Source organism: Trichomycterus rosablanca, chromosome 22 (genome assembly GCF_030014385.1).
Source record: "Trichomycterus rosablanca isolate fTriRos1 chromosome 22, fTriRos1.hap1, whole genome shotgun sequence".
Lineage (NCBI taxonomy): Eukaryota > Metazoa > Chordata > Actinopteri > Siluriformes > Trichomycteridae > Trichomycterus > Trichomycterus rosablanca.
The window spans coordinates 15,437,133-15,457,454 of record NC_086009.1 but is presented as its reverse complement, the minus strand read 5'-3'; the positions used below and the strand labels follow the sequence as shown (position 1 = coordinate 15,457,454).

Here is a 20,322-nt window from a genome sequence, read left to right as displayed (position 1 = left end):
GAGGCATAGCTGGAGGTGTTCGTCAACGTGGCTTTCTTTCTTTCTTTCTTTCTTTCTTTCTTTCTTTCTTTCTTTCTTTTGTTTATTTCTTTCTTTCTTTAATTTTTTCTTTCTTTCATTTGTTTGTTTTTTTCTTTCTTTTGTTTTTTTCTTTCATTCTTTCTTTTGTTTTTTCTTTCTTTCTTTTGTTTGTTTTTCCTTCCTTCCTTCCTTCCTTCCTTCCTTCTTTCTTTTAACCATTTCTGGTTATTTTTTGTTTTCCTTCCTTTTCTTTCCTTTTTCTTTTTTTTGTTCCTTTCTTTCTTTCTTTCTTTCTTTCTTTCTTTCTTTCTTTCTTTCTTTCTTTCTTTCTTTCTTTCTGTTTTCCTTTTCTTTCTTTTTTTTTTTTTTCTTTCTTTCTTTTCTTTGTTTTTTCTTTCTTTCTTTCTTTCTTTCTTTCTTTCTTTCTTTCTTTCTTTCTTTCTTTCTTTCTTTCTTTCTTTCTTTCTTTCTTTCTTTTCCTTCCTGTTTTCCTTTCTTCATTCTTTTCTTTCTTTCTTTCTTTCTTTCTTTCTTTCTTTCTTTCTTTCTTTCTTTCTTTCTTTCTTTCTTTCTTTCTTTTCCTTCCTTTCTTTCTTTCTTTCTTTCTTTCTTTCTTTCTTTCTTTCTTTCTTTCTTTTTTTCTTTCTTTCTTTCTTTCTTTCTTTCTTTCTTTCTTTTCCTTCCTGTTTTCCTTTCTTCATTTTTTTCTTTCTTTCTTTCTTTCTTTCTTTCTTTCTTTCTAAATAGAAACAATACTCAATTGGTCTGAAAGAACGCATTAAAAAAACATACAAAACAGCAGTTGTCAAGGACTGCAGATTGATATAAAATGACCTACTCCACTCCTGACGTAAAACATCAAAGTAAATAAATAAACCTTTCTGCCTTCTTTCTTTCTTAATAAATCATGAATAAATCTTTGATTAATAGTAAAAGTTGTATTAACACACTCGGCATGAGTCGGCTTGGAAATCCGCGCTATGTAAACAGTCCTTGTCGGGAGTCTGGAGGTCAGCGTCCAGTGAGTGATGATGTTGGTGCAGCAGGTCATCAGAGTGAAGTCTTTCATTTTCCCATCATCCATCCTTCATGATCAGGCTCTCTCCTGGGTGTGCTGATTTGCTGAGCCACTCCAGGCTGCCATGTGCTCTTTTTCTTCATCCCCGTCAGGGCCAGACCCACTTTCCAGCCTGAGCGCTAACTTTGACGCACCAAGGTGACCTGGAAGGCAGGTCCATTACGACCGTGCTTTTTTATGTTCTCTTTAATGGCAGCAAGTGTGCGCTGATCCTTCGTCCAGAGGCGACTGTTTATAACAGTGCGTCTTTTAATGATATCACCATTAAAATATTTTAAACAAACCAGCAGCACTGAGCAGCTATTTGTAACCACCTGACCTAAATCAGCAGGCTCTGGTTGGCCTACTTCCTGTGTTTGAAATGGATTTTACCCAGCTGCTGTTTAACCTATCGACACGTACATATGATGCATTTTGTGCAGTGCTCGAGTCCTGCTACGCAACGCTGGACAGCCAGAGGTCCAGTGCTTTTGATCCAAACAACAGAGAGAAAGTATCCTTTGCTTCCAGTCATTCCATAGTCACTTTGAAGGACTCAAACCGTGCTAGAAGGTGTTTTATAGTGTATGTGTTTTTGTAATTGGGTGGTTCGGAAAGTCATACAATGATAAAAAAGTGCTAAAACTAGCATTAGCTCAGTGTTTAGGCTCAGGGCACTGTGTCTTCTGACACCTTTCTATCAGAACCAGCATTAACTTCTGTTGGATCGGACTACAAGGGCGTCAATGAGCCTTGGCCGCCCATGACCCTGTCGCCGGTTTACCACTTTTCCTTCCTTGGACCACCCTTGATAGATACTGACCATTGCAGACTGGGAACACCCCACAAGAGCTGCAGTTTCAAAGATGCTCTGACCCAGTGTATGTATGTATGTGTAAGGGAGTTGTTCCTTGCCACTGTCGCTCTTGGCTTGCTCAACCAGCACTGAGAGCGCACTGACAAGTACACCTCCCAATGGCAAGGCAACCCCCCCCCCCCCTCCCCAGACAATAAGTTTTCCAAACTCTGAGTTTTCCAAACTCATTTACCTTAGTCGTGTTTTTAGCTGCTAGACTTCCACATCTTGGACATTTTGACTAACCGATTGCTAACTGAATTGCCGTAGGATTGCTAGTGTAACAGACTTTTCCGGTGTGTGGTGTAGTGTGCTGACAATGTTTGATGTATGTGTTTACATATTGAGTGCATTTTGTTCATTTGGGGATTCCATAATCAGTAGAAAAGTGTGCTTCTCTACACGTGTGATCATCTCTGTGTAGTCTGAGCTGCGCCTCAAAAGAACAAGCCAGTAAAGTATTCTGCTCCTGACATTCTGTCTATGTACAGTTTAAGTCTTTCTTTATAAACTCTATAAAGACGCTCAGTTACAGTAGGACTGCCTCACAGTGCAAATGATCTAGTAAACAGCTAGTGAAGCACTTGAACGCATATTCCTTGATCTTAATACATAGATCAGTGGTACAACCCTTGACGAAATCTTTTCCTGTTTTTCAGACCATCATGGAGCAGTTCAACCCCTGCTTACGGAACTTCGTTGCCATGGGGAAGAACTACGAGAAGGCTCTCTCCAGTAAGTACTGTCATTTTCTCCAATTCTGTTCTCATTTAGCAGCCTGTTCTCCTCCAGGGCAGCCTGCCAGCACCTCCCGCCTCTCACCTCACCTCCCGTTAGCGCCACTTCCTTTTTTTTTCTTTTTCTTAAGACTATACTGACAACAACGACGTAAACTCAACTGTTTTCACGTAAACTCAACTGTTTTTAGTAGCACCGGCCAAGCCATGCGTATCAGACTAGTCTCCAGATCTGGATCATCAATTGTACTTATTAACAGTAGGCTCGTTTAATTCGTCTACAAGTAAAAATGGTGGAATACCCTATGTAGTGCACTTCACAGGATTAACTGGGGTGAATGGAACGCTCCTACAGAATTGGCACTAATGGTTGAAAGAGCGCTTTCTGAACCAATCAGACCTTCTGATTTAAATTTTTAGTAAGAAATGCTGTTATTTGCATTTATTCAGTTTGCGTCACACAGATGACGTGTCAATATAATGCTTGATTGGCTTTCTAGCCTACAGACTCGTGACCTGACTCGGACTCTAGCTTACAGACTTGTGACTTGACTCGGACTCTAGCTTACAGACTCGTGACTTGACTCGGACTCTAGCTTACAGACTTGTGACTTGACTCGGACTCTAGCTTACAGACTCGTGACTTGACTCGGACTCTAGTCTAAAGACTCGTGACTTGACTCGGACTCTAGCCTACAGACTCGTGACTCGACTCGGACTCTAGCTTACAGACTCGTGACTTGACTCGAACTCTAGCCTACAGACTCGTGACTTGACTCGAACTCTAGCCTACAGACTCGTGACTTGACTCGGACTCTAGCCTAAAGACTCGTGACCTGACTCGGACTCTAGCCTAAAGACTCGTGACCTGACTCGGACTCTTGCCTAAAGACTCGTGACTTGACTCGGACTCTAGCCTAAAGACTCGTGACCTGACTCGGACTATAGCCTAAAGACTCGTGACCTGACTCTGACTCTAGCCTAAAGACGCGTGATTTGACTCTGACTAGCTTACAGACTTGTCACCTGACTCGGACTCTAGCCTAAAGACTCGTGACCTGACTCGGACTCTAGCCTAAAGACTCGTGACTTGACTCGGACTCTAGTCTAAAGACTCGTCACTTGACTCGGACAAGCTACCGGCGGAACGCTCAGACAGGACAGCAATCCATCCCGGCGGTGGTGGACTAGCGTTATTTACCGCTAAAAGAAATGTTTTTCCTATTTGTGCACTTGTAATACAGTTAGATGTGGCAACATCTTTTAAATGGAAGTGCTTTTACTAAGCCATGTGAGAAATCTGGCAACCTTTGGCTTATTTTAACCGTAAATGCCCTTGGTTGCCAGTGCTAAAAGGAAACAAATATTCATGCAAATAAAATAAATAAGAGACTTATGGAGTAGAATTAGCCATAGAACGACCCCCTCATGAAATAAACAGTTCAGCATATGTCCTGTTGGACGGTTTAAGAAGGATCAGTGGCGGATCCTCCATTAGCCCTGACCGCGCTAATCTGAACTGTGGGAGCTAAACTGACTGCTGGATAGTGAAGCATTAGCAGGCCTCAGCAGATTGGCCCATGTAAAGCTTAGCATGGCGCAGAGGATGAGTGGGTGCTCGCTTTCCATATGGCTCCACTGCTGTACCTTGCCAGCAACACTTTACATTCGCTGCCAGAACCAGAACACTGGAACGTAGCAGGCAGCAGCTAGCGCATTCACATGAGAAGTGTTTTGCGCTTTGCTCATCTCGAACCTGGGCGCACACTGTTGCTTTGTTCATCGCTTGGTTGGCGTGGTGCGGTAAAACGTCATCAAAGTGCGAATATGAGACAAATCAACATTTGTGTGGAATGAGCATCCACATGTATGTGTGTTTAGCTGGATGTTTCCTCCTGTTTCACTTTTAAACTCGTATTTTTGCTCGAGGTGCTGAGAAATTGTGAGAATCGGCTTTTCGGAGAGTCTAAAACACTGGCCGACCACCCCGATCTCAAGCTCTTTAGTTCAGTTGTCAGCTGTGCTGTCGACCTGGCAAAGTCCCTGATGAAGGAAGGAGCGTCGACGGAGTTCCTCATTGCTGCAGCACATACGACCTCTGCTGGCTGGTCCAGACGCCCGCGCGAATGGTGAATGATTGGCGGAGAGCCTATCATGACTCTCCCATGTGTCAGAAGGGTTGTGTGCTAGTTTGCAACTCTCTTCAGTCTGTGTTGGATTTGGAAATGACTAGATTGGGAACAAATGGTGAAAATGCCCCCCCCCCCCCCCCCAACCCAAATCAATTTAAAGCATGTATTGTGTAGCCACAAATGCTGGTAATACCTTACTTATTGTATGTTAGCAGCAACAGTTGCTTTAAACCACTAGTTTTTCCTTGGAGGAGTCACAATATTATACCCAGATTCAGAACCAGTAATCGACCGATCATGCTTATGATCAGTTTAGTACATAGTGCACTAGACAGTATATTAGACAATTGATTTATGTTCCCTACACAGTGCGCTAGACAGTATATTAGACAATTGATTTATGTTCCCTACACAGTGCGCTAGATTGTATATCAGATAACGCATTCATGTTCACTACATAGTGCACTAGATAGTGTATTACATAATTAATTATGTTCCCTACATAGTGCACTAAATTGTATATTTGATCATAGATTTATGTTCCCTACTTAGTGCACTAGACAGTATATTAGACAATTGATTTATGTTCCCTACACAGTGCGCTAGATTGTATATCAGATCATGGATTTATGTTCCCTACATAGTGCATTAGATAGTGTATTACATAATGCATTCATGTTCACTACATAGTGCACTAAAAAGTATAACTAGATGATGATTTGTGTTCCTTACATAGTGCACTAGATAGTGTATTACATAATTAATTATGTTCCCTACATAGTGCACTAAATTGTATATCAGATAACGGATTTATGTTCCCTACATAGTGCACTAGATAGTGTATTAGATAACGCATTCATGTTCACTACATAGTGCACTAGAAAGTATAACTAGATGATGATTTGTGTTCCTTACATCGTGCACTAGATAGTGTATTACATAATTAATTATTTTCCCTACATAGTGCACTAAATTGTATATCAGATAACGGATTTATGTTCCCTACATAGTGCACTAGATAGTGTATTAGATAACGCATTCATGTTCACTACATAGTGCACTAGAAAGTATAACTAGATGATGATTTGTGTTCCTTACATCGTGCACTAGATAGTGTATTACATAATTAATTATTTTCCCTACATAGTGCACTAAATTGTATATTCGATCATAGATTTATGTTCCCTACATAGTGCACTAGACAGTATATTAGACAATTGATTTATGTTCCCTACACAGTGCACTAGATTGTATATCAGATCACGGATTTAATACACGATCGGGAATAAACTTCCGGGAGACTTGGGATGTCGGTTATACTTCATGATTATTGCAGACTCGTCTGAGATTCCTGCTGGTGATAGATGGTGTAGTGTGTGACCCCCTATCACCTATCAGTCGTGTAGTGTGTACTGTACAGCCAGTAGATAACCTTGAAAGTCGTTCAGTGTGAACCTCGGTTCATCTTTACTTTCCAGCTGCCGTCGCTAGCTCAGTTAGCGTTCCGCGGAAAAGCACAGGGAGATCCAGCCGGATCCTGTTCACAGCCGTCGACAGGCCACAGTTCCATCTGTCAGGATGGTGGCGATTTCTCTAAGACTGCAAGGGAAGCTCAGCCTCCCCTAAAATGTCCAAAATTAAATGGTCAAATATGTACAGCTGTGTTAACATTTCATTGACTACAAATGCGTTAGAACACGTATATCTCGAAGACGAGTTCGTTCAGAATCAGCTAATTATCACAAATCGACTCGATTTTCTTAACTTAACTCATACATTCCCGTAGCGTCAATGCATTTGCCCGCAGAAGCTGAGCGTCTCTTCACTTCTATGGGACTGCGTTGAGGTTTTTTTTTTAATGCTCCGAAACTCGCCAGTCATTGGATAAATGCCTCGATTGGGTCTGGACGCTGAGCTTCTGCAAGATGACTTTATTGGCATGACAATTAGGGACATTCGTATTGCCAAAGCAATACACTTCATTAGTCACTTAATCACTAGGAGCTTCAGTCCCATCGTGGATTTTGCGAGTGAAGTCGAAAGACAAACTGCTGTAACCCATTTCAGGCCATTTTCTTGTAAAAGGAACAGAGGGCAGAATTTATGTGTAAATAAATTGACAAATCTTTTTATGTAAGCCGACAATGAGCTTCCCCTCTTTGAAAGACCAGCAGCCGCCACTGACACACACTGAACAGGGGCAGAGAGAGGTCTTACTGGTCAGTCTGACAAATCGCTGGTTGTGTTTGTTTGGATGGGGTTGAAGGAGAGCGTCACATTGGACTGGGAATACGTTAAGTAGGCATATGTTGGTCATGCAAGTGCACTTGGCCTAAGGCGGCTTTCATGCGAGAAACGCTTATTGCTGCTTACGGCACTGTTTAAGCCTTTTACATGATACACGCAGGAAGGTCCTGGGTTCGATCCCCAGGTGGGGCGGTCCGGGTCCTTTCTGTGTGGAGGTTTGCATGTTCTCCCTGTGTCTGCGTGGCTTTACTCCGGGTGCTCCGGTTTCCTCCCTCAGTCCAAAGACGTGCAAGTGAGGTGAACTGGAGACACTGAATTGTCCAAGACTGCTAAAATCCTAATAAACAAACAAACATGATACGCTATTGACAGTATTGACAGCGAGCCCAACATGGCAAAAGTGTGCCACACTCTATTTGAAACAACCGCACAGTCGGCGCAAGAGCGGTTTTGCCGCCTCTCATATGAATGCACTCACAAGTGCAAAGTCCAGTGAGATTTAATATAATGATGATAATAATATTCTGGCTTCTCTTTCTCAGCTTGGAAATGTAGCTAATGAGGCATAAAACAAAGAGTGTGTGTGTGTGTGAGAGTGTGTGTGTGTGTGTGTGTGTGTGTGTGTGTGTGTGTGTGTGTGTGTGAGTGTGTAGGATGCACGTGTGGGTGGTCCAGGATTCAGAGCAACGTTTGATCCAGACCCAAGCTAGTCTCTGCAGGATAACTAGCCTCCTCAGCATAATGTACTTTCTTCAGAAGACTGATGTACTCTTCTACAACAATGGCTGGCTGAGTTTGAATAACAAGGGGGATTCCAGCAGGGTTCTGAAGGACCCGAAAGTGGTTTCCTCAACAGTGCCTTACTACAACCAGCAGCTCTAGAGTAAATGTGGTGTATTGTGCTATTTACCCCGATATTCATTGTATGAGTTTTTATTTTTTCCCAAGCATCGGATGCTGACTTACAATTAAGGCGCCTCAGTAGGCAGCATTTTAAGGTATCTAAGAATTGAGACAGGCTGTGTAGAGAGATCACTAGGTTTTCAGACAGACCATATATATATATGTATATACACCGATCAGGCACAACATTAACACCACCTTTTTGTTTCTACACTCACTGTCCATTTTATGAGCTCCATTTACCATATAGAAGCACTTTGTAGTTCTACAATCACTGACTGTAGTCCATCTGCTTCTCTGCATACTTTTTTACCCTGCATTCACCCTGTTCTTCAATGGTCAGGACTCACCCAGGACCCCCACAGAGCAGGTATTATTTGGGTGGTGGATCATTCAGAGCACTGCAGTGACACTGACATGGTGGTGGTGTGTTAGTGTGTGTTGTGCTGGTATGAGTGGAGTTTTTAAACACCTCACTGTCACTGCTGGACTGAGAATAGTCCACCAACCAAAAATATCCAGCCAACAGCGCCCCGTGGGCAGCGTCCTGTGCCCACTGATGAAGGTCTAGAAGATGACCGACTCAAACAGCAGCGACAGATGAGCGATCGTCTCTGACTTTACATCTACAAGGTGGACCAACTAGGTAGGAGTGTCTAATAGAAACTTCAGCAGCGCTGCTGTGTCTGATCCACTCATACCAGCACAACACACACTAACACACCACCACCATGTCAGTGTCACTGCAGTGCTGAGAATCATCCACCACCTAAATAATACCTGCTCTGTAGTGGTCCTGTGGCGGTTCTGACCATTGAAGAACAGAGTGAAAGCAGGTTAAAAAGCATGCAGAGAAACAGATGGACTACAGTCAGTAATTGTAGAACTACAAAGTGCTTCTATATGGTAAGTGGAGCTGATCAAATGGACAGTGAGTGTAGAAACAAGGAGGTGGTGACAAATAATGGCATTCTGTTCTACTCTATTCTCTCTGTCTTGACCTTCAAGGAGCAAAAACACTCCCCAGACCTTAGCAGAGAAAACGAGTCCATTATTGTGACGACTGTACTATTACACCTCTGTTTTGACCCGGTCTTTGTTGCCTTTCCAGCTGTGACATTTGCGGCCAAAGGCTACTTTGATGCTCTGGTGAGGATGGGGGAGCTGGCCAGCGAAAGCCAGGGATCGAAAGACCTGGGTAAGTCCGTCTCTTTATCTCTCGCTCTTTTAAGGTGGTCCGATCAGACCAAACGAACCACAGGACAAAATGCCACCTTGTTGTTTGTGCTTGGGTGGAAATGCCAAGGCTGCCAAGTCTGCAGAGAACGAACTGTATATTGCTATTTCTTTTTTAAGCTCAGTACATATGCTTCTGTGTCATGAGGGGACAGATACAGCCCGACAGCATTTCATTTCCATTCTTTATTACCCCTGGAATCATCGAACGTGATGCAGTAACACACCCCTGTAGCACCTTTGCCATCCCTGCCGTCCTAAAACATAGCCAATTATGTCTGTGTGTAGACGTCAGACTGACCGATAGCACCGCTGGGAATTCGAACCCTTCGTTCCAACAGTAGTGGGCTAGTGGCTAGCATGATTTACCTATTTCCCTTTGTCTCAAATGTCCTCTGTATTGGTGCCCATCTCTGGAATTCGGGAGTAAATCTCTGGCAGTGTGCTGGTCGCCAGCCAGGCGTCTACACAGACATGATCGGTTATGTCCAAACCTCTTTATTTAGTATTCATTCAACCCTCATTTTTACAGTTGTCCTATATTGAAAGCTTTTTTTTTGTTTGCACCACTTTTTTGTCCCAGTTTTTTGTATTTTGTTCTTTTTTTTCTTACACAATAAATAACCACATAAATAAATAATTTCCTTTCATTTTAGAAAGCTTAATATTTTCTGTACACCTTTTATTTTCTTCTTTTTCTCCATTATTTGTGCCTCATTTTAATGTTTGTTTTAAAAGCTTTTATTTTGTTTGCACCACTTTTTTTGTCCTTGTTTTTGTATATATTTTTTTCCTTACACAAGGCAAAACAAGAACAGTTCTAAGTTCTAAATCTCGCAGCCTGATAAATAAAAACAAAAATATGAAATGGCCCCAAAATATAAAGACAAGATAAATAATTGAATACTTTTTCTTTATTTTTAAAAAGCAGGATTTTCTGTACACTTGTTTGTTTGTTCTCTTCCTCCATTACTCCATTTTCATTTTTAATTTTTTTTTATCTTTATATTTCTTCTTTTTAATGTAGCATTTCTTTTTACCCCTCTTTTTTTTTTTTTTTTTTTTTTACAGTTGTCCTATTTTAAAAGCTGTTTTTTGTATTTGTCCTTGTTTTGTATTTTTTTTTTTTTTTTTTTTTCTTAGACAAAACAACACAAGAACAGTTTTAACTTATCTCGCAGCCAGAAAAATAAAAGGACAAGATAAAATAAGCAGACTAAAACGTAATGTCTATCTTGCCGTAAAATTACACATATGCGTTAAACGTGACATTAAAATTAATAATAAATAATATTTTTTTGTACACTTTTTCTTTTCTTTCTCCATTGCTTGTGCTTTATTTTTGTTTTTTAAAATTGCGTATTTTTTATATTTCTTTCCTCTTTATTTCACGTTCATTTTTACCCCCATTTTTTACAGTTGTAATATTTTAAAAGCTTTTTTGTTTGCACCACTTTTGTTCTTGTTTTTCTTCATTTTTCTTACACCAGACAACACGAACAGTTTTAACTTACCTCACAGCCATAAAAATAAAAATATAAAATGGCCAAAAAATTTTAAGACGTAAAATTACATGTATGTTTTAAACATGGCATTAAATAAAATAATAAATAAATAAATAATTTCCTTTATTTTTTAAAAGCATAATTATTCTGTACACTTTTTATTTTCTTCTTTTTCTCTATTACTTGTGCCTCATTTTTCTTTTTGTTTTTTTAAATTTCCTTTATCTTTACATGTCTTTCCTCTTTATTTCGCGTTCATTTTTACCCCCATTTTTTTTTACAGTTGTTCTATTTTAAAAGTTTTTTTTGTTTGCACCACTTTTACACAGTGTTTAACCTACCTAAATATAAAGACAAAATAAAATACGTAGGCAGAAACATTATCCATATCTTGCCATAAAATGACACGCATGTTAAGCATGGCATTAAAAAACCCAAATAAATAAATAAATAAATACCTTTATTTTTCAAAGCATGATTATATGTACATTTGTGTTTTTGAAGTTTCCTTTGTATTTTTTTTTTCTTTTTTTATTTCTGTATTTGTTTTTGTCTTTTCATTTAATCAGCAGATGAATTTAGTGTTACTTCATCCTGTCATCTCATTGTGCTGCTCATTAAAAAAAATTTCTTCTTTCTTTTTCTGTGCTTTATTTTTTTTTTCTTTTCTTATTTTTGGTTCTATTCTTGTTTTTTTTTTAATTATTTTGATGTATTTTTTCCTTGTCTTTAATCCTCTTTTCTTTTTGTTTACATTGTTTCCTTTCTTTTCTTTCTCCATTCCTGTCTTAATGAGCTTTTAAAGACGTTACCACACACAGCTCCGGGTCTCTGAGTCACTACAGCCTGTGGTACACAATGTACTGATCACATTACACACTTACAGGACTGTGTGTGGTGCATCCTGCTGGCTTTTCAGGTCTTGGTGATCTCTGTTTGCTAGAACTATATAATTATCTGCCCTCTTATATGTCTTTTTCATCTGGTCTGAGCGGTGGTGAGCTTGTGTTTGTTAGACGGTATAGCCTTTTTGGATGCATGTACCAGCCTTTGGTGTACTGTTCTTGAAAAACGTTCCGTCTGGGAGTGAGTCACTGACTTTGTGATGAAGAAATGTCTGTGAGTTTAGGTGTGTGCATGTGAGATGGGTGTGTTCGTAACGTAATAGCTCAGTTGTTAAGGAACTAGACTAGTAATCAGATGTTCCCTAGTTTAAGCCACACTGTCACCAAGTTAACACGGTTCGGCCCCTGATTAAGGCCCTTAACTGTCAGTTTCTTGTATAAGTTGTAGTTTGTCACTTTAGATTGTGTGGTCTGGATAGTGACTGTACATAAGCAGTCATCATTTTCACTCGTGGAACAGTGTGAGGTCTGTACCCTTATTCTAGGGGTCAGTCTTTTCTTTTGGGAATGAACTTCTGGTTTTGCTGCACCACAGGTGGTTAGGGGATATCATGGTGCTTTGTCATTATAGGAAGGGTAAGGCGACATCAACTAATCAACAATGATAGATAAACATTTGAATAAGGTAAGTTGGGAGGGAGGTAGGGATGTAACGATACACTCTACCCACGACGCGATGCGATTCACGATACTGGGTTCACGATACGATTGGGGCTGCATGGGGTGGCTTAGTGGGTAGCACTGTCGCCTCACAGCAAGAAGGTCCTGGGTTCGATCCCCAGGCGGGACGGTCCGGGTCCTTTCTGTGCGGAGTTTGCGCGTTCTCCCCGTGTCTGCGTGGGTTTCCTCTGGGAGCTCTGGCTTCCTTCCACAGTCCAAAAACATGCAGTCAGGTTAATTGGAGACATTGGAGAATTGGCCTATAAGTGAATGGGTGTGTGTGTGGACTGGCGTCCCATCCAGTGTGTTTCTGTGTGCCTTGCGCCCATTAAAAAAGCTGGGATAGGCTCCAGCACCCACCCCGTGAACCTAATTGGATAAGCGGATTAGAAAATGAATAAAGGAATGAATTAATAAATAATAATTAATAATAAATAATTATTAATAATAATAATAATAATAATTAATTAATAATTATTTTTGAGGTAGGTACAAACTATGCAAAACAATGCTGCACATTTCCCTTTTTGTGTAAAAAAAAAAAAAAAAAACTTAAATAAAATAAATCCCACATTAAATAAATAAATAAATAATACAAATAAAGTATCCTAACATGAATAACATAAATAAATCTGGAAAATTCAGAACCTGGCAACCCTCTAGTGACGTCAACCAGGCGAGGCGAATAGTGCCAGTCCCCTCTGCTGTTTAAAGTGAATATCGATTTGAATCGTCACACATGTGAATCGATTTTTAACTGTCTTGTGGTGCATCGTTACATCCTTAGATGGAGGTAGTGAATATGGAGAGAGGAGTGGGTGAGATTGTGGGTGAGGCAGCGAGGTTGTGAGGTAGTGAGAGAGATGGAGGTAGTGAGTGTGTAACGGAGGTGGCGAATGAGTGCGGGATCTAGTAAGCGAGGAATTGATGTAGTGTGGTAGTGTGTGATGGAGCGAGGGATTGGTTCCACTGCTATGTCTACGTCTCGGCCAGACTAGTCAGTCAGTCCCCGTTGCAGTAGCAAGCAGGTTCGTTTCCATACGGCCTTCCATCCCTCAGACACGTCCAATTGGGCCTGTTAAGCACCCGGTGAGACCTGTTGCACCACCAAGATCCGAGCAAGCGTATAGGACCGACGCCCCAAACGACCCCACAGTCCTGTTCGTTCTCTATGCATCTGCATTATAATTAATGATTAGCGTAAGAAACCAGAGTTTAGGTTTAGTCTGAGCCCAGCCCTAAATACTCACGGCAACCCAGCATGCCGTTCTCTCTCTCTCTTTGTTCAAATGTCCATACGAACCCAGACAAGTGCACTCGCTGGCGCAGACGCCCGTGCCAATACAAACAGTGCGCATTACAAAATACTGACCTTGGCCTTGAGCAGCTCTTGTACTGGAGAACACATCATTCTAATCTAAATCTGGCTGTTCTGTGCAAGCGAGTGTGTGTGTGTGTGTGTGTGTGTGTGTGTGTGTGTGTGTGTGTGTGTGTGTGTGTGTGTGTGTTTGCTTGCTCTCTCACACACTTTTGAGTTTTGGATAATGATCCCTCTGTCACTGTCCCAGCTCCGATTCGCTCACTGTGTCCTTTAGTAGCACCTCACCTCTTACATCATGATCATTGCAGTTAGAAATGCGGCTGGTATTTGGGTCACTGCGAGATCTGATATCATAGTTCACTAAAAGTAGGGACGTTTAATATCCTGAGATTTGGTCATTCTCTGGAACCTTTATGTGCTATTTTATTTTCCAAATTAAGCGTAGTCGATTCGTCTTCCCTGCCACGCCCTGATCTCCAGGCTCCTCAACTTCCAGTACAGGTGCTTTGGGCTGCTAACCAGGGTCATTGCACCAATTTGGTCTGCTGCAGGCATTGCCAGTTATGCCCGCTAGTGGGCACCCAGTTGACCGGTAGCAGTTCTGAGTTTCAGAACCCCAGCACTGGTGTACTAGTGGATTATCCCGCTGTGCCACCTGGGCATCTTCAAATAAATAATTTGTAATTTGCCGTCAAGTTGATTCTGACACCTGGCAACCTTGGTTTAAAGAAACTCCAGTGGCCTGCACAGAGCCCTGACCTCAGCCCCAGTGAACAGCTCTGGAACGAACTGGAACATCCATTGAGGCTTTCTTGACCTATCAGTGCCCAGATAAACAAATATTTTATTATCCCTATGTTTTACCACCGTTTCATCCTGATCAGGGTGGCGGTGGCTCCAATTGCCCTGAAATCACTGGCCGCACCGCAAGTAGGTAATACACCCCCCGGACAGGACAACTATCTGTCCCAGGGCCCCGGCCAACAATGCCACCAGATGTAGCCAATTATGCCTGGGGATTTAAACCCTGCAGCCCTTCTGAACAGCCCTGGAACGAACTAGAACATCCATTGAGGCTTTCTTGACCTATCAGTGCCCAGACAAACATATATATATATATATATACTGGTTGATAGCACCACCAGGGATTCGAACCCTGCAGCCCTGACCTCAACCCTTCTAAATAGCTCTGGAATTAACTGGAACATCAATTGAGGCTTTCTTGACCAACATTAGTGCCCAGATAAACAAATATTTCATATATATATATTTATATACCACCGTTTTATCCTGATCAGGGTGGTGGTGGCTCAGATTACCCCAGAATCACTGGGCACAATTAAGTAACACACCCCCATCATGAACCTACAATGCCACCAGACGTAGCCAATCACGTCTGTATGTAGACGCTCGAACGGCTGATAGCACCGCCGGGGATTCAACCCCTGCAGCCCTGACCTCAACCCTTCTAAATAGCTCTGGAATTAACTGGAACATCAATTGAGGCTTTCTTGACCAACTTTAGTGCCCAGATAAACATATTTTTGGACTGAACGGGCACAAATTCCCACTGACATACAGTACATACTGACATGCAGTCTGTGAGAAGCCTTCTCAGAGAGAGCAACCTCATGATCAGGTGTCCAAATACTTTTGGTCTTGCTAATTCCTCCTCTTTCTTGCTATATAGTCAGAAAATAGGATTGATAAACAAGTAATTGCAGCAGTGATTTGCCAAAGTCCTGCACTAATTAGTAATTACATGCACTCACAATTAAAACTCTTGGCAGTTGCCGTTATAACAGCCTGGACTCCTCTGGAAAGGCTTGCCACGACACGTGCCTGTTGGAATTCGTGCCCGCTCGTGTTGGGTGGATCAGATACATTGGCATGCGCACACGTGAGCATGTGTAGCCTGTTCACCATTCAGTCATTTGTTCAGGAGAATAGCGAAACGCTCTCTCTCTCTCTCTCTCTCTCTCTCTCTCTCTCTCTCTTTCTCTCACTTTCTCATAAACAAAGAGAAACCAGCATGTGGTTACCATGAGAACACTCGCTGCTCTCATTAAAGTCGGATTTGTAGCTTACTGGGGTGTTTTTAATGCTGGTCGCCGGATTGATTTTCATTTATTTCATCAGTTTTTTTTTACCGCCGTTTCATCCTGGTCAGGGTGGCGGTAGCTCCGGTTTCCCTGGAGTAAGACACCTCGGACAGGACGCCCATCCATCCCAGGATTTTGGCCATTAGACATAACTAAGGCCCTTAGAAAATCGGGTCACGAACCGAGAAATGAGCCGTTTGCGTAGCGTTCAAGTGCCTCACATTTACTGGTTAATTTGCACTACGAGGCGGTCCTAGCAATCCTACGGCAATTCAGTTAGCAATCGCTTAGTCGAAATGTCTCTAAAGCAGAGAGGGGTGTTTTTCGTATTTGAGACGGAGCCGTGCCGTGCGTCAATTAATATGTTCTAGGGCCCTAGACATAACCAATCGTGTCTGTATGTAGACGCCCACCGGGGATAGCAACCCCCGGATCCCACTGATAATGGGATAGCATAATCTACCACTGGGCCCCTGAGCAGTTCTCCTTCCTGTCCATTTCTGTTCAACCTTTTTAACAGTTTGTTTAAGCAGAGACCGGAAATTCCCTGTTATGAATGATAGCTTATCGCTGATGTGTCACCTGGACGACTGACACGTTACAGCCGGCTCATAATGGAAACGGTTAACCTCATGACCCAGACGTGCTGTTAAAATGGCTCATTATGACAATATCTACAGTGTTTTCTATGAGGCTAATGGGAGAACTGGGGTGGTAGTAGAGCGGTGCTTTATATTATGATGGTGTTGGTGGCAGGGGTGTGTGTGTGTGGGGGGGGGTATATTTTCACTAATATATACCCCTGCATTTAATACACTCTCCAAACATCCTTTGAAAATGTAACAGCACTTGGAGATGTTTGGAGAGCAACAGGAGACACATCTGGACTGCAGGCAGGCCAGTCAAGCATGCACACTCTAGTTCTGCAAAGCCACACTGTCATTGTCTTGCCGTCTTGCTGATATAACATTTGCCACCAGTTGCTTAAGTTGCCACCATGGGCCCTTAAGCAAGGCCCTTAACCCTTGATTTCTTAGACAATAAACTGTCGCAGTACGTAACCACACCTTTCACTGATAACAGTACGGATGGTCCTTTTTTCTATAGGTCTGGTAGTAGAGTGATGCATTATGTAATGCTGGTTTTGGGATGGGGTGTGTGTGTGGGGGGTATCATTTCACAAATATATACCCCTGCATTTAATGCATTTCCCAAGCTTCCTTTGAAAATCTAATAGCACTGAGTTAGCCATGCTGAGGGCACTGATCTACCCCATTACCGTAACCACATCTTTCACTGATAACAGTACGGGTGGTCCTTTTGTTTCTAGGACTGGTAGTAGAGTGGTGGGTTATATAATGCTGGTTTTGGGATGGGGTGTGCAGGCTATATTTCAGAAATTCTCCTGCATTTAATAACTTTGATGCCTTTAACACACTCAAAAAAGTTGGGACAGGGGCATGTTTCCCCCCGCTGTCTTTTGTGAAAGATTGAAGCGCTGTGTGTGCGAGTGCATCTAATATGCATCACTTGTAATTACTCTGTAAGAGAAAGGAAACGATGCGGAGTCAGGGCATGTAATTGGTTTTTTGAGGCTAATGGATGTAGAAGGGCAGGAGTGGGAGAGCAGGACTGGCTAATGGAGGTTAGCTAGTGGGGAGATCGTGGTCTTAGGTACAGGCGTTAAAGTAAATGGGGAGGCATCCTGGTGGCACCTCCAGCATCTGGTCTGCCAGTTTGCAATCCGTCTGTTTGGCCCTGCACTGAGAGCGCACCTCCCAATGGCTTGATCCTTCAGCCAGCCCCCCACCTTGGACATAGCCTATCATGTCTGTGTACGCTCCCAGATGACTGATAGCACAGGATTTCGGGTTGGAATCTGCGCTGCGCCACCCAGGCACCCTAAAATTATTACTTAACCGGTCAATTTATTCCTTTTTGATATGGTGTAGCTCATGAATCTGGCTAGTCAGACACTCACTCATGTTTAGCAGGTGGAAGTTTCTCCACAAGAGGGCGCTGTTGGCAGTGCTTTAAATGTTTCGTCAGTGGAGAACGAATAACTAGGGTTGTGTCTAGGAGGGCGTCCAATGTCAAAACTAACGACCCCTAAAATTCGGGAGCAGGCAAAAAAATATAAATAATAATAGTGATAATAATAAAATCACAATTGTACACAATTGCAGACTTGCACACTTGGCCTGGTTGGAAAGGCAGCATTGGGGCTCTTTTATTAGCCTTGCGCCCGGCTCCCCGGAGCCCTGCTTTGTGCTCTATTTCCGACAGCCGCGAAGCATGCTGGGAAAGCCAGGCCCCGCATATTCCCTCACCTCCCCTCGATTAGCTTTTTTACCGTGGACCGCGTGTACAGAACGCGCCCGGTTTCGATGTACCAGCTCGATGCGTCCCGACCCGAACCCCTGCCGACACGCGCTGGCACTCCGAGGCACTTCACTCCCCAAAATAAGAGCCTATCTTCCTTTCATCCAGCCGTGCTTTATTACAAAGAATCCTTTTCTTCATAATTACTGCTATTTATCTCTCTCACACTGCCTTTCGCTCTTCCTCTTTTTGGCTCCGACTTGTTCGCGCTCTCTCGCACTCTCACGCATTCGCTTTGCTTTTGGCCCGCTCATTTTGAGTCGTTAGAAGAACGCAGCCTATTATTTAGCTCTTGAAGAATCACCCCGGCTGTAGTTTTTATCTAATGTATATCAAACGACTAGGAATCATGCCAAACGAGTGCTGAACAATAGGATTATAAACAAAATAATGAACACACTCGACGTACATCGTTCTGCTACATCCACACGTTTCCTATTTCCAAAGCTACAACTATCCCAAAGATGACGTGTCCTATCATTCCAGATATCTGCCAAATCTGGCTTGGTACAAGACTTCATCTGCTCAACCGTACGTAGTCTGTGTTTACTGACTGTCCTCTTCATAATGCACCATGCGCTTTTAACAGGAGACAGATCTGGACTGCAGGCAGGCCGTTCAAGCACACGCACTCTGTGTCTACAAAGTCACACTCTTATAGTGTGCAGAATAGGACCTGCTATGTCCTAAGCTACAGCTATCCCAAAGATCATGTTTGTGAGTATACAAATACTGCCTGAAGTCATCTGTTGCTCTGTCTACCTTATCACCCCCATACCCCAGGAATAAGTGGAAAGGGAATCCTGTTTGACCCCCACTGACCAGACGTTTGAGTGGACTATTCACAGCACTGCAATGACACCAACATAGTAACAGCATGGTAGTGTGTGTTGTCCCTGTCACTAGATGATGTCTAAGTAGTGCGTCTAAATAATCTGCCTTATACACTGATGAGCCATAACATTAAAACCACCTCCTTGTCTCTGACTTTACATCTACATGGTGGACCAACTAGGTAGGAGTGTCTAACAGAGTGGACAGTGAGTGGACACGGTATTTAAAAACTCCAGCAGCGCTGCTGTGTCTGTTCTGCTCAAACCAGCACAACACACACTAACACACCACCACCATGTCAGTGTCACTGCAGTGCTGAGAATCATCCACCACCCAAATAATACCTGCTCTGTGGTGGTCCTGTGGGGGTCCTGACCATTGAAGACCAGGGTGAAAGCAGGCTAAAAAAGTATGCAGAGAAACAGATGGACTACAGTCAGTAATTGTAGAACTACAAAGTGCTTCTACGTATATGGTAAGTGGAGCTGATAAAATGGATAGTGAGTGTAGAAACGAGGAGGTGGTTTTAATGTTATGACTAATCAGTGTATGTCGATGTCTTATTAGAATCCTCTGTACTTAGGCAGCTGCCCAGGTAGGCAGTAGGCAGCAAGGCAGCTCACCAGGTTTTCGGACAGACCCCTAGTCTCTAACCGTACACCTACAGCCAGCTTTTATTGTTCCTTATTGCTTACCTTGCTGCAGCTCTACCTTGAGCGTCGCACCATGTGACGATCTACAGCTTGGTCTTAGAAGCTCGGTCTTAATGTTTAATTGTTCTTGACGTAGACAGATGCGAAGTGTTCGATTCCCATTGTGAGGAAAAGACGCCATGGCGTCATCCTGGAATCGCTTGGAAGTCACTTGTTCACGCCACCACCATTTGTGTGTCTATGTCAGTGTTTCTCAACCTTCTTTCAGTCACGGCACCCTTTAAAAGTATGCAAAATCTCAAGTCACCCCAGTCTAAAATGTATTAAAAAACTTACACTCTGCATCCCTCGGACTGCTAACACACACGCACACACACCTAAGGTGTCATTTAGGGAGGGAGGGGTAAACATGACTTACTTTTAATGGGAAACCTGAGCCTGGGATGATGCACACAATCGCCCTATTCTGGCAGGGATGGATGAGAGGCAGGCACGGAGCTCCTGGTCCAGAGCCATCAGTCGCTCCCTGTACTTGTTCTTGATGTAAGTTAGACTCGAAAAGCTCGGTTCGCGCCATGAACGAATCGGATTTAACATAATTAAAGAAGTTTATAGTTTATTTCTCAATTATTTGTCATTATACTAAGAGCACTGCTTCTTTTCTGCATGTTCTCTCTGTAGCTCGGTTACGGCTATCTCAACTCAAACTCAAAAGAAGCTTTATCGGCATGACAAATAAAGACATTCGTATTGCCAAAGTAAGTTACAGAG

General features: G+C 42.6%; 1 protein-coding gene across 3 annotated transcripts in view; it reads left to right on the top strand.

The window, feature by feature from the left end:
• baiap2a (BAR/IMD domain containing adaptor protein 2a) overlaps nt 1-20,322 on the top strand; it is an 83,498-nt gene that overhangs the window by 28,725 nt on the left and 34,451 nt on the right. For all 3 annotated transcript variants that reach the window (XM_063018491.1, XM_063018489.1, XM_063018490.1), the window contains exons 2-3: nt 2,594-2,669; nt 9,065-9,151. In XM_063018491.1, the coding sequence (XP_062874561.1) occupies nt 2,594-2,669; nt 9,065-9,151 (163 nt within the window). The remainder of the gene's footprint in view (nt 1-2,593; nt 2,670-9,064; nt 9,152-20,322) is intronic.